Here is a 14,631-nt window from a genome sequence, read left to right as displayed (position 1 = left end):
GAAAAGGAAAGATATAAACATTTGAATGCAGAGGTCCAAAGAACAGCAAGAAGAGATAAGAAAGCCTTCTTCAGCGATTAATGCAAAGAAATAGAGGAAAACAACAGAATGGGAAAGACTAGAGATCTCTTCAAGAAAATCAGAGATACCAAAGGAACATTTCATGCAAAGATGGGCTCGATAAAGGACAGAAATGGTATGAACCTAACAGAAGTGGAAGATATTAAGAAGAGATGGCAAGAATACACAGAAGAACTGTACAAAAAAGATCTTCACGACCCAGATAATCACGATGGTGTGATCACTGACCTAGAGCCAGACATCCTGGAATGTGAAGTCAAGTGGGCCTTAGAAACATCACTACGAACAAAGCTAGTGGAGGTGATAGAATTCCAGTTGAGCTATTCCAAATCCTGAAAGATGATGCTGTGAAATGGCAGCTTAAGTGGCCCTTAACTTATTTACAAATAATGAACCATTTGAAACTTTAATGAAAGCTGTGAACCTACTCAACAGAAAAATACACAGAGAGAAATGTGAATTTAATTTCAAATGAATCATTAAACCCACAATTTCTCCCCTGAGCTCCAGTTGAAGAACATGTGATCAGTTTTAGAGTTTCACTACTCGAAATGTGATCTACAGAAGGGCAAAAGCAGCATTGCCTGGATACCTTCCTGGAATCTCAGGCCCTCTTCCGGATCTACTGAATCAGAACCTGTATTTTAGGAGGCTCTGAAGGTGATTCCTGGGCACCTAAGATTTGAGAAGCTCTGCTTACATAGTCACGTTCAGGAAGAATTTAGAATTAAAAATGTCTATCTCAAATCACGTTTGAAAATGACTCAGACTATAATATTCTTAGTAGAACATATATCTTATTTGTAAATGGATAAACCACAAGGTCTTACTGTATAACACAGGGTACTATATTCAATATCCTGAGATAAAACATGATGGATCAGAATATAGTAAAGAAAATATATATAAATATATGTATGTATATACATGTATATGTCACTTTACTGAAATATTTATTAATTTACTGTACAGAAATCAACAATACTGTAAATCAACTATTACTTCAATTGGAAAAAAAAACTTTTGAAAAGAACACATATTAGATGTAAGTGAAAAGACAAAGGTTTAATATTTTATATGTGTTGATGAAAAATGTCCTTTTCCTACTTTATGGTCCTCATTTCTTACTCTTTGCCCTACAATTGTCTTTGCAGAATGTTAGGGCCTGGAATAGCTAAGCTGGAAGGGAGAGCTGGGACTTAGGAAGTTCCAGAGGCTTTAGTCACATTAAATTGGTTCATGATGAGAAGCAATTCAGGAGATGCAGGGTTTATAAGTGAGAGGAAGTCAGGCATGTTACCATCAAATCTGAACACCTACTGGACATAAATCCTTAGTGGGCTTGAGGAACAGACATTCATAACAATAGGCGGAGAGACAGATTAAGAAATTGCAGGGGGAATGCTGTTTAATGCGGTTTGGTCATTTACAGGGGCTGTTGGGAAACAGCTTCCTGGCTGTTGGATGGACTTATGATTTAAGAGCAAGGCCTGCTTAACTGAAAGAGGCTATGCTGCTCTCTAGACATACGAAATGATATTCAGACCGGTCTGGGCAGCTGTTGTGAAATTCTCAAGGCCATTCTGTGTTCCAAGCCAGGAAGGGCCCATTTCATTGACTGCTCCTTCTGTGGTGAAATTCAACCCGCAGAATTTGGATCTTGTGTAGCCACTGAATCAGTAAAATGTACTTGTAACCCTTCCACATGATCCTATTGCTTCTTACCATAAGGCACTGGAAAATTCACTGGGCCCAATTTATAAGGTAATGTGGTCTCCAGATTATATGGAATCAGAAGCTCCTGGATTCAGTGCTAACATTTCTAACTAGCATCGTTCATGTTTACAGGCTCTGACTCCCTTGGGAAAATGAAATTCTTTCCAGGCTAGATTTTATTCTCTGCATTTATCGTTGTGGAAAATGGAAGCACAGAGGTTAAATAACTTATATAAGGACAACCTAGCCAGTGAGCAGGGGAGCTGGGTCCTGCTGCTGCTACTGCTAAGTCACTTCAGTCGTGTCCAACTCTGTGTGACCCCACAGACGGCAGCCCACCAGGCTCCCCAGTCCCTGGGATTCTCCAGGCAAGAACACTGGAGTGGGTTGCCATTTCCTTCTCCAGTGCATGAAAGTGAAAAGTGAAAGTGAAGTCGCTCAGTCGTGTCTGACTCTTAGCGACCCCATGGACTGCAGCCTACCAGGCTCCTCCATCCATGGGATTTGCCAGGCAAGAGTACTGGAGTGGGGTGCCACTGCCTTCTCCAGCTGGGTCCTAGTGGAGTTTTATCATTTTCTTCCTGAAGTTCTCTTTCAGTCATAGTCTGCTCTTGCCAAAGACTGGCTGAATTCTCATCACACGAAGCCTTTCTGCCCTTAGTCCTGCACCACGGCAGGCATCAGCTCACACTTGTGGGTCCAAAGCACTCTGTTTCTATTAACTAACTGTGGTACCATTCCAGAGAGGAGCCAAGAAGAGAACAGATAACTATAATTTAAATGCAACACCTCCTGAACCTAAAGGTTAAACCAGCAATCTCAGACTTTAAAGATATAGAAAGTGAACACATTATTGTAGCTTGAAATACGCTGTTTTCTATTTAAAAAAAAACATGACTCAGATGACCACAGAAGTAGAAAGATATAAACTGGGTAAGAGGATGGGATACAAACAGCTGGCTCATTGGAAAAAACCCTGATGCTGGGAAAGATTGAAGGCAGAAGGAGAAGAGGGCGACAGAGGGTGAGATGTTTGGATGGCATCACTTATTCAATGGACATGACCTTGGGCAAACTCCAGGAGACAGTAGAGGACAGGGAAGCCTGGTGTGCCGCAGTCCATGGGGTCGCAAAGAGTCGGACATGACTTAGTGATGGAGCAACAACAGCGAGAGGATAGGAAATGTAAAAGAAGAATATTTAAGGGCAATTTGGAGTAGATACAAAAAGAGTAGTTGTTTTAAGTACCATCAAGTGAATTGGGCTTACTGATCACTATTTTGCAACAACTTAAAAAAAAAAAAAAAGTTTTTTGGAATCCCTTTACCACAAAAGATAAAGGCATTCTCCTCTGAGAGCTTCAATACCCCAGTAAATAAGAGATTCTGGCAATAAGAACATCAATCCTCTTGCAAACCTAAGATGAAAGTCTATGCTATGAAGCATACAAGATGCTTTAACATGGCACTTGAATTTCCCATCAAGTCCCTGCCAGTAAACATTATAAACATTCAGAAGAAGTAGGACCTTTAAATGGTTTTTACACATTCTTTCAGATATCACAGGTCATATCTTTAGAAATAGTTTGCTCATGATTAAATTTTCACTTATTCACAGAGATGTTGTTTTCGGCGTGTTTGATTTTTCACAACACACTTTTAATAATCTGTTAACAATTTTTCCCTGCTCCCACAGAAAGCAACTGGAATCTGACACAAATTGATGAACTATATGGAACTCTGTCAAATGCTTAGAAGATTTAAGATGCACGGTGTGTAGCTCAGAATCTTTATTCAAGGCAAATCTTTCTCTTACTCATGCTCTTTAACAATGCAAAGAAGAAACACAGAAAGAATGCCTACCTTTACGACTGTAGTAATTGAGATTGCTCGGTTTCATGTTTCATTTTTCTTTGAAGAGGAATGCTGATATAATTTCACAGATGAGAATGAGCAGAATTCAGGAGAGCATAATTCCATAATATTACATCAAAATGGAGAGAAGACATTATTTGCACTGAGCTTCACTCCCCTTTCTGTAGTAATTTAAAGGGGACACAGTTTTTCTTCATGTACTATGTGTATTTATTTTCACAAAGTTAAGTTACTGAATAGAACTTCCAGAGGTGGTGGCTTAGTATTACTTTTTCCCACTTTATGTAATTTAATTCAACTTTACCAGAAAGTGTTATTCATAGTTCAGGCCATTTAGCATTTTATGATCAAATGGTCATGAATTTGGGAATTGTTTCATCTTATATGCGTTTATCGGAGAAGGCAATGGCACCCCACTCCAGTACTCTTGCCTGGAGAATCCCATGGACGGAGGAGCCTGGTAGGCTGCAGTCCATGGGGTCGCTAAGAGTCAGACACGACTGAGTGACTTCACTTTCACTTTTCACTTTCATGCATTGGAGAAGGAAATGGCAACCCACTCCGGTGTTCTTGCCTGGAGAATCCCACGGACGGGGAAGCCTGATGGGCTGCCGTCTATGAGGTCACACAGAGTTCGACACGACTGAAGTGACTTAGCAGCAGTAGTAGCAGCATATGCATTTATTATAAATATCTAACCCTTTTCAGTTCAGTTCAGTTGCTCAGTCGTGTCCGACTCTTTGCGACCCCATGAATCGCAGCACACCAGGCCTCCCTGTCCATCACCAACTCCCGGAGTTTACTCAGACTCACGTCCATCAAGTCAGTGATGCCATCCAGCCATCTCCTCCTCTGTCGTCCCCTTCTCCTCCTGCCCCCAATCCCTCCCAGCATCAGAGTCTTTTCCAGTGAGTCAACTCTTTGCATGAGGTGGCCAAAGTCCTGGAGTTTCAGCTTTAGCATCATTCCTTCCAAAGAAATCCCAGGTCTGATCTCCTTCAGAATGGACTGGTTGGATCTCCTTGCAGTCCAAGGGACTCTCAAGAGTCTTCTCCAACACCACAGTTCAAAAGCATCAATTCTTCAGCCCTCAGCCTTCTTCACAGTCCAACTCTCACATCCATACATGACCACAGGAAAAACCATAGCCTTGACTAGACGAACCTTTGTTGGCAAAGTAATGTCTCTGCTTTTGAATATGCTATCTAGGTTGGTCATAACTTTCCTTCCAAGTCTTTTAATTTCATGGCTTCAGTCACCATCTGCAGTGATTTTGGAGCCCAGAAAAATAAAGTCTGACACTGTTTCCACTGTTTCCCCATCTATTGCCCATGAAGTGATGGGACCCGATGCCATAATCTTCGTTTTCTGAATGTTGAGCTTTAAGCCAACTTTTTCACTCTCCATTTTCACTTTCATCAAGAGGCTTTTTAGCTCCTCTTCACTTTCTGCCATAAGGGTGGTGTCATCTGCATATCTGAGGTGATTGTTATTTCTCCCGGCAATCTTGATTCCAGCTTGTGCTTCTCCCAGCCCAGTGTTTCTCATGATGTACTCTGCATATAAGTTAAATAAGCAGGGTGACAATATACAGCCTTGACGTACTCCTTTTCCTATTTGGAACCAGTCTGTTTTTCCATGTCCAGTTCTAACTGTTGCTTCTTGACCGGCATACAAATTTATCAGGAGGCACTTTTGCCAACTCCCAAATTGCCTTGCTTCACCTATAATAATCACTAGAGTTGAAATTGAAGACCTGAATTTAATTTCTGGCTCTTACTTTGTTATTCTATTCTGACAAACTCTACAAATATTTAGTGAGTGTCCATTATGTGTAAGGGTTTGTATAAAGGTCAAAGAACAAACACATATGAGCCTGAAACAGGACAAATTATTCAACCTCTTTGCATCAATAATGGTGATAATAGTTACTTTGCAGGTAGGCAGGAATTCACTTGAGAATATCCTTTACAAATTGTAAATGGTGACAAAATGTAAAGTATTAACCCTACTAGTTTCTCCTAAGCTAATTTTTAAAAGGCACTTTGACCCTCAAGAATATTTTGTAAATAACAAAATCTCTATAGCAGTAGTTAATCATGTGACTGATCAGGTTCTTAGGTAACAATAAAGGAAAAACTGCTGCCTTGAAAACAACCTATTCTTCACCCTTTCTCTCATCATTTTCTATCACTCACAAGGCCACCACTCCCCAGTATAATCAAAGGACCGTCTTCTTAGATTATATGCTTCAAACTATATTGTCTACTATGTCATAGATTTGTTTTTCTTTTCTCTACAGTTTGATCCCCCAGGTTGGGAAGATCCCTTGGAGAAGAAAATGGCAATCCACTCCAATATTGTTGCCTGGAAAAGTCCCTAGACAGAGGATCTGGCAGGTCACAGTCTGTGGGGTCACAAGAAGTTAGACGCGACTGAGTGCACAGACACATGACTATCTAGCTGGCAATGCAGTGATTTAACCCAGAGTCAGACTGCACGCTGTTGATAATTAGCTTCAATTTAATTGTGATCTAACAATTCTTGCCTCTAAAAAGTAGAGACATTACTTTGCCAACAAAGGTCCATCTAGTCAAGGCTATGGTTTTTCCAGTAGTCATGTATGGATGTGAGAGTTGGACTATAAAGAAAGCTGAACGCCAAAGAATTGATGCCTTTGAACTGTGGTGTTGGAGAAGACTCTTGAGAGTCCCTTGGACTGCAAGGAGATCCAACCAGTCCATTCTAAAGGAGATCAGTCCTTCATTGGAAGGACTGATGTTGAAGCTGAAACTCCAATACTTTGGCCACCTGATGTGAGGAGCTGACTCATTTGAAAAGACTCTGATGCTGGGAAAGATTGAGGGCAGGAGGAGAAGGGGACAACAGAGGATTAGATGGTTGGATAGCATCACTGACACAAAGTACATGAGTTTGGGTAAACTCCGGGAGTTGGTGATGGACAGGGAGGCCTGGCATGCTGTGGTTCATGGGGTCGCAAATAGTCGGTCACGACTAAGCGACTGAACTGAACAATTCTTGGTACAATATTTTCTCTTATTTTTTTTAATTGTGCCAAAGTTTGATCAAAAGGGCTCAATTTTGACTCAATGGTGCTCATTTGCCCCCTCTTCCCAATAGCTTTTTGAAATTCTAAAAAATACCAGCCGTTTCTTTTTTCACTCTCATTGACTTTCACATGTTCTGACCCACAATCTGAGTAATAGTCTCACATGTGTTAACTTTTATCTTTGCTTTACACTCCCTTCTGTGCATTTGAATTTTATGATTGGACTCCAAAGCCATGGTTCTCCATGGTGTGTGGTGCTGAAAGCACCAGATGCCAGCTCTCTGGCCCCTTGCCCTACTGTCAAGGGATCTGGCAGGCTGGACAGTTGAGTTTAACAGGAGCTATTTCAGAGTTCCTGGCTTAGTATCTCCCTTTCTCCATCTAGTCTACATAAAAGAAGAAAACATTTACTCAGATACTAAGCTAAATAATTCAACCTGCCTGCTATCAACCAATTCTTTCTGAGGGATATTTAATAACTAGAATCATCCTAGAAACCCAACTGTACAAAAAAAGTCAATCTAAAATAGCTACTCGCATCACTACATGCTAGCTAAAATGCTTGCTTTTTCTTCAGTGTTCTATCTCTCTGAATTCTGTAAACTTGACCAACAGCTCAACTCTTGACCTTGGGCGAGCCACTTAACCTTTTTGGGCTTCAGTTTTGTTATTTATAAGTGAGGTACCAGTCACATGGCTTACTTATAAAGTTTCCTAAAGTTGCTTCTAGAAATTCCTCTCTTTGAGGCAGTTAGCAGAGATTTTTCCTAAATCCTGGAACACCATGCTAAAGGAAAAAGTATTTTATTAAAACATCAAGTAGGTTTCAGTGTTACAAATATTGGTGACGTATAAAGCAAATTTGACTTAATTGCATGTTGTGTGCATGTTAAGTCGCATCAGTCGTGTCTGACTCTTTGTGCCCTTTGGACTGTAGCCCGCCAGGCTCCTCTGTCCATGGGATTCTCCAGGCAATAATACTGGAATGGGTTGCCATGCCCTTCTCCAGGGGATCCTCCTGACCCATGGATCAAACACATGTCACTTATGTCTCCTGCACTGGTAGGCAGGTTCTTTACTACAAGTACCATCCTGACCCAGGGATTGAACCTGGGTCTTCTGCATTGCAGTCAGATTCTTTACTGTCTTAGCCACCAGGGAAGAGCCAACTACATTTTACCAAGGAGTAATTTAGAATGACTAGACCAAATCAAATCAAATCAAATTTCACCTATTAAAAAACTAATCTGTTAGACATGAGGATAGGACAATTTAGAAGGTACCTACAAAGAAAGCAACCGCCTGCCCAAGCACAAAAAAACAAAAACATACAGAGAGCTGAGCTTACACATGAGATACAGCATAGTAGGGGGCGGTGTAATTTTCTCCTCTGAAACTGATTGATGGTATCGGCTCCAATAACATCAAATCAACACATCTCTCCTACTTAACTGTGCCAATGATTTATTTGCTCTGACTGGCCTGGAAAGTGACCCTCTTGTTCTACCTGCTGAAGAATGTCTGACCCCCCAAGACCTTTGCCCATGGCTGATTTCAGCAAAATGGAACACTCAGGTGGAATCCTGATGAACACCCACAACAGTGGTGCACATGTGGCTCAGGGAAGGAACTGAACTAATGTATTATAGTAATTTATCGGCAGTTCTGTGTGACAGCATATTTACAGAAATGAGGCCTGCCAAAAAGATCAGGTTATAGCAGGAACACATGATTTCCCAGCCAGCCATAAAATACAAATCAAATGCCTTTTCTGCCCGCTGTCAGCCACCTCCACCCACTCCTTGTCCCCAACCCTCAGACAAATTGAAGCACATGCCACAATTTGCAGAGGGAAAATCAAACTCAATTTCGCAGTACAATGAAGTGAGTTTTGGTCTTGTCATGTCCACTGACATATTGATCCCTAGAAGACTGAAAAGAGGATGTCCTGGTTTTCCCTTTATAAATAAAAACATGTAGAGATGCAGTGTGTAAATGGATGACAATGAAGCATGCATACAGCTTTACAAAGATGCAAGAACTCCAGGAGACCAGTGTTGTAAAACAGCACTACAATATAAAAGTCACTATTTAAGAGGTCACATTTTCTTTCCCTTTAGAATTACAGCCTTGCAAGACAAATGGTCCCCTAATCCAGGTTCATTTAAAGTGCAGCTGATCAGTTCACAGCTAAAAGGAATTTTCACTAGTGAAGGAAAAAAAAAATAGCCTATCTTGGCCCTTTGTAGAATTTATGTCAGATCTATAAGGCCATAAGCCCAATGCTCCATCAAGCATTTTCTATTTAATCTGAAAGGAGACTAAGCCAAATCACTTATATGGCCACATCTGTGATTTGCAAAATGTAGTATTTGCAGCCTCCCTGGTATGTGTAAAGACCACACAGTTATTCACATCTATAGGTGAAGCATTAAGAAATGGAACCACTTTATCATGAGGTGATGATCAAATTGTAAGAAATACCATAAAACGCCCTATGCTATGCTATGCTAAATCACTTCAGTCGAGTCCGACTCTGTGCGACCCCATAGATGGCAGCCCACCAGGCTCCCTGAGTCTAGTAAAGCTAAATTTCTAATCGTGGAAAGAAAACATAAATGATGGAAATCTGTGTTTTCAGGTAGGTAGAGGTAGAATGTCAGTCATTATGATAATAGGATGACTTTCTAATTACCATTTATTATAGAAATCCTGCAAATCTCTGTGCAACTGCAGGGATACCATTGCTGCACATTATGCGGAGAAGGGGACAACAGAGGGTGAGATGGTTGGATGACATCACTGACTCAAGGGACATGAGTTTGAGGAAACTCTGGGAGTTGGTGAAGGACAGGGAAGCTTGGTGTGCTGCAGTCCATGAGGTTGCAGAGTCAGACACGACTGAGTGACTAAACAACAAATAAATCATATAAAACTAGTGCAAACATAGCTTTGCGTGCCTTTTTGGGAGGCAAGCTGAGGCACAGGTCGATAATACTGCCCAAGAAAAACCATACACAGGAACCTGAGAAGAAAAAAGAACTTCTTCCCCGATCCTAATTTAAATGATTTCAAACCAGAAGGGGCTTCTCATTGGGTATGATATTTCAAAATTACGGCGATGCCTCACATTACCATATCTAAAGTAACTACTTGTAGTAAGTAAAGATAAATTCATTAGTAATTATGCGGTCTTTTATTATGAAACTCAGAGTAAAATTACTTGAGGTATTGTTTTTAACCCAAAAAGAGAAAGACTTGACATCATCCATCAGTTTGACTCAAGCAATGATTTTCTGAGAATTAAAATTTGTCGAAAGCTCTAAGTATTTCATCTTTTAGAATAAGAAGCATGTAGTTAATGTCACAGCTAATACATTTGTCAGTCTGCTAATTTTCTGTTTCTATTAGAATAAGTAAACATCAGCCCTTTCTTAACAGCATACTACTTACCATGTGTCAGGAGCAATGCAGGGAGAACTTATTTGAAAATCATGCAGTAACAGGAGTCACAGGGAGACAATGGAGAAAGACAAAAAGGGAAAGGCATTTAATAATGCCCCAGTGACAGTGGGGGTGGGCCTCAGGTGAGTGGGGGCGGATGGCATTTAAAGGGGAACTATGGTTTTATACAAAATCAATCCCCCAGCAAGTCAAAGACACTGGAAAATTTTAAAGAAAAGGTAGTTTATAAGAAATCATTCCACTAAAATAAGAACAATATTAAAATAAATGTAGACTTATAAATATGGAGGGGAAATAAAGGAAAATGAGATCTTGCCCACACGACATTAGAACAGAAAGGCTCTTCAAATACGCTCAGTATTTGAGAGAATAGGTGTAGAGACAAAAGAAAAACCTCTCTGACCCATCTTTTAAAGATATAATACACTCATTCATGCTGCATTGAGTATATTTTGTTTTAGACAGCTTTGGTTTCACGTAACTAGAATAATAATAATAAAAAAAAAAACTAGTAAATGACCATGATAAGCGCTTTGTTCTGCCTCTTATTGGGTGTTCTTTCTAAAATTGGGATCACTGGGTCACTTGGGGGTCATTTTTTGTTACTATAGGTCACTTGGAACATCAGTTTATTTCCAGATTTTGTGTTCCAAACCCACTATTACTGCCACTGCAGAATTTTCATTTAAAATGGACTTCTGAATATCATTTCCATCTTTTTTTCTCTGCATAACACAGTTCCTAAAATAAAAACACTTTTACTTCAAAATAGAATATCAACAATATAAAGTACTACAGCATTTTAGTTTCTTGGTGTTATAAAATTGGTATTCTCAGGATAAAATAGTTAAATATCTCTAGAAGAAATGGACGAATTCTCAGAACGGTACAATCTCTCAAGACTGAACCAGGGAGAAACAGAAAATATGAACAGACCCATTCCAAGCACTGAAATTGAATCAGCATTTTAAAAATTCTCAACAAGTAAAAGTTCAGGACCAGATGGCTTCACAAGTGAATTCTACCAAACATTAGAGAAGAGTTAACACCTATTGTTCAGAAGCTATCCAAAAAAATTCCAGAAAAATGAATACATCTGAACTCACTCTATGAGGCCAGCATCATTGTGAAATGAAAACCAAAGATATCACACAAAAAAGGAAAATTATAGGCCAATATCACTGATAAAGACAGATGTGAAAATTCTCAACAAAATACTACAAAACAGAATCCAATAATACATTAAAAGGATCATATACCTTGATCAAGTGGGATTTATCCTAGGGATGCAAGGATTTTTCAATATCCACTATTTAATCAATATGATACACCAGAGTACCAAATTGAAGAATAAAAACCATGAAATCATTTAAATAGGTGTAGAAAAAGCTTCTGATAAAATTCTCATCTTCTCTCACTCATCAAAATGTGAGGGAACAAACCTTGTGAGAAAATGGTATTTCCCAACTCAGAATTATTTCAGATGTTTCCCATTTTTTTCTTTTTATCAGCTTTAGACTGATTTAATTTAATAGGCTTTAAAAATTATCTTTGCTTTTGTCATTAAATGAGTTAGACATAAACCAAGAGTTACAAATGAGTTCCTAAAAGTTCAGAACCCCTGCTTTCTACAATCAAAAAGAGTGGGAAAAGAAGCCTTGCTCCCTAGCTGTGTAGATTTAAATATACTATTTAAATGCTCTTTATTACAATTTCCTTATCCTTATCCTTGAAATAGGTTTAAAAAAGGCACAACCTCACAAGGTTTTGAGGATCACATAGCACACTACAAGCCTTCAGAAGCATATAGGTCGCATAGCACGTGTTCAATAAAGGTTAGTTATTAGTAGTAGTCGCAATTAACCTGCCATCTATCCTGAATACCAGTGTCCTCCAAGATCATTTCCCTTAGTTGGCATTTCAGTGGAAAGTGCGTATAGCCAGAAATCACCAGGCAGCATGTTCTTGACAGAGGAATTTCCTGAAGTAAATTTTCTTGCTTCAAATTGTTCCTGTCTCAAATAGCAAAGACCTCACAGCTTTGGGGCAATATCAAGTAGCAGATTCACCAAATCATGTGTATGTGGGATATATGTGTGGCTAGCAGAAGAAGAGATTGGACAATACTGACTTGCTTCAAATCCTAGTGTGGCCTTCTTTGGGGCTAGAAGAGCCATCTCCAGTGAAATGAAACCATGACCTACAGTGAACTTGTGTGTCAGAGAAGACCCCATTCTGCCCAGGCGCGACAGGCAGCTCGCATCTCAAGGGAGGGAGGTCCGCAGCCCTCCTGGGTTCTACTCCACCTCCCAGAGTTGGGTAGCTGAGCAGCCATACTAGACTCCACACGAATGGTGAGAAACCAGATACTCACAAATCCATCGGCGTGATGCCAGGAACAAGATAGAGTCTTAATGTTAGTATAAATTTAAGATTCATAATTGCAGCCTCATTTTTCCTAGTGTCAGCAGGTTTGTGCACTAATGTAGTGGCTAAAACTGCTCTGGGTATGTAGCTGAATACAGAACTAACTCAAAGGTATCTGTACAATGGCTGATTGGTCCATGCAGCTACCTGTGTCTATTAAGGGGGCATCTCGCTTTACACGGAATTATTGAACTTAATTGTCTTGTGCCTAATATGCTGGGGTTGTCAAGAATGATGCCGATATCCCAAATAACTTTAAGCCCTATGTAGTTCTTTATGTACTTACTTATCTAGCTACTGACCTTTCTTTCATCTTATCTATTTATTCCTCCTCCCCTGCTCCCCTCCTCCTCTTTCTCATCTTTTTTCTTTTCCTTCTCCACCTTCCTTCCTCCTCCTCCTCTCCCCGTCTCTGCACCCCCTGATTCTCCCTAATCCATAACGGAAACTAAAAGGAGCTCTGGTTCAATGGAGCCAATGGGTGCTAGCCAAGGTAACAGCATGAGCACTGCCTTGGGAATTAGGGACTCAGGTTCTTCTCTCTGCATCTGCATTTCTTAGAAAGGAAACACAGATATTGATTCCTATCTAAGTTTGGGTTTCTATTTTTTTATTGTTATTTCTTATATACTCTTATAATACTTATTTAATATTATTTCTATATTTCTTTATTTCTAAAATTAGGAGATTAGACTCTACGCTGGTTTGATGCTCCTTTCTGGCCTTGGAACTCTAAGAACCCCTGGGAGATGACAATTGAAAGGAGCAAAACAGAATTATGAGATTTACATACATTTCTCTAAAAAGTGATTTTCACAGACTTCTGTACCTTGAACTCTAATTTTGCAGTCTAGCTTTAAATCTGACAACCCATGTAGCAGAAAGTCCAGTATTCTCTATTGGGCATATCTATAGCACATATTATAAGTACTGAACTGATATTCAGCATCAATGAATCACTTTCCAAAGGAATGAAAGGCACCAAATCAGCCAGCTGCTTATGAGGCACATACTTAAAAGCTGCACCACAAAAATCAGCCAAAGACACGAGGGCACTGGGCACGTGATCAGCACCCGAAAGATACATCCGAGCCTTCTCAGGAAGCCTCAGCACTTACACAGAGCCACCAAGAACAAAGCTTCTAAATGCAGACAAATGGGCACTTACCTGACTGAGACAGAAGTGGTGTATAAGGGACTTTCGGTTCTATTGCACTCATTGGCGGAGGTAGCAAAGGGTTGGCGAAGCTGCGGAGGGGGTGAGTTGGACGAACACAGGCCGTGGGGATGGTTCTGCTGGGTGCCTCCTCACTGCTGGGATGCTCAGGCTGCGCTGGGGGCAACATGGGTGGCTGTTGGGTGGCTGGTCCTTCGCTCACCGCTGCAATAAACACAGTAGAAGCCATTCATTATTCCACAACAAAGTGGGCTTTCTCTAAGTCACTGGAACAGTTCAGAGAGTTGTGCCAGGATGTGGCCAATCTATTCTTCACATTTAAGAACATCTGCATCCCACTATCCTCTTGTGTTTATGGGACGTGTTAAGCACTGCCCCTTTAAACAGAAGAAACAGACCCAGTAGGAGAGGCCTGTATCTTCTAGGATGAATAGTAAAAGATACACAGTGCTGACTGTATTGCATGAATTGTCTGGGCCCTGCAATCATAAGTGATGGAGCGAGAAAAGAGAGTTATTTCTCCTTTCATAAGTAGCAATGTCAGTGAAATTCAATGTACCAAACCAGGCTACAGCTGCATTATTATCTACTAGCCAATATGCCAATTTTTTTGTGATTTAAACATGCCATGTCAGCTATCAAACACAGCAGAGTTACCGGGTGCTCAAGGCATTGCTAATAAAATGATGCAAATAATAACCATTGTCGTTATCTTCTGAAACAAAATAGATGCCCATCAATCTAAGAAGTTACATGTGAGATGACTTTGCTGAAACAAGTTGCCTGAATGCAGAATTGCAGTTTTTCCCCTTTGGTAGCAA

At 40.2% G+C, this 14,631-nt stretch overlaps 1 protein-coding gene across 2 annotated transcripts in view; it reads right to left on the bottom strand.

Moving 5' to 3' along the window:
• Positions 1–14,631, bottom strand: part of DCC (DCC netrin 1 receptor) — a 1,296,534-nt gene that overhangs the window by 39,776 nt on the left and 1,242,127 nt on the right. For both annotated transcript variants that reach the window (XM_059881088.1, XM_059881089.1), the window contains exon 27: positions 13,802–14,014. In XM_059881088.1, coding sequence (XP_059737071.1) covers positions 13,802–14,014 — 213 coding nt within the window. The remainder of the gene's footprint in view (positions 1–13,801; positions 14,015–14,631) is intronic.

The sequence above is a fragment of the Bos taurus genome, chromosome 24 (genome assembly GCF_002263795.3).
Source record: "Bos taurus isolate L1 Dominette 01449 registration number 42190680 breed Hereford chromosome 24, ARS-UCD2.0, whole genome shotgun sequence".
Lineage (NCBI taxonomy): Eukaryota > Metazoa > Chordata > Mammalia > Artiodactyla > Bovidae > Bos > Bos taurus.
Note: the sequence above shows the minus strand (reverse complement) of the source record. Positions and strands in the feature narration are given on the sequence as shown.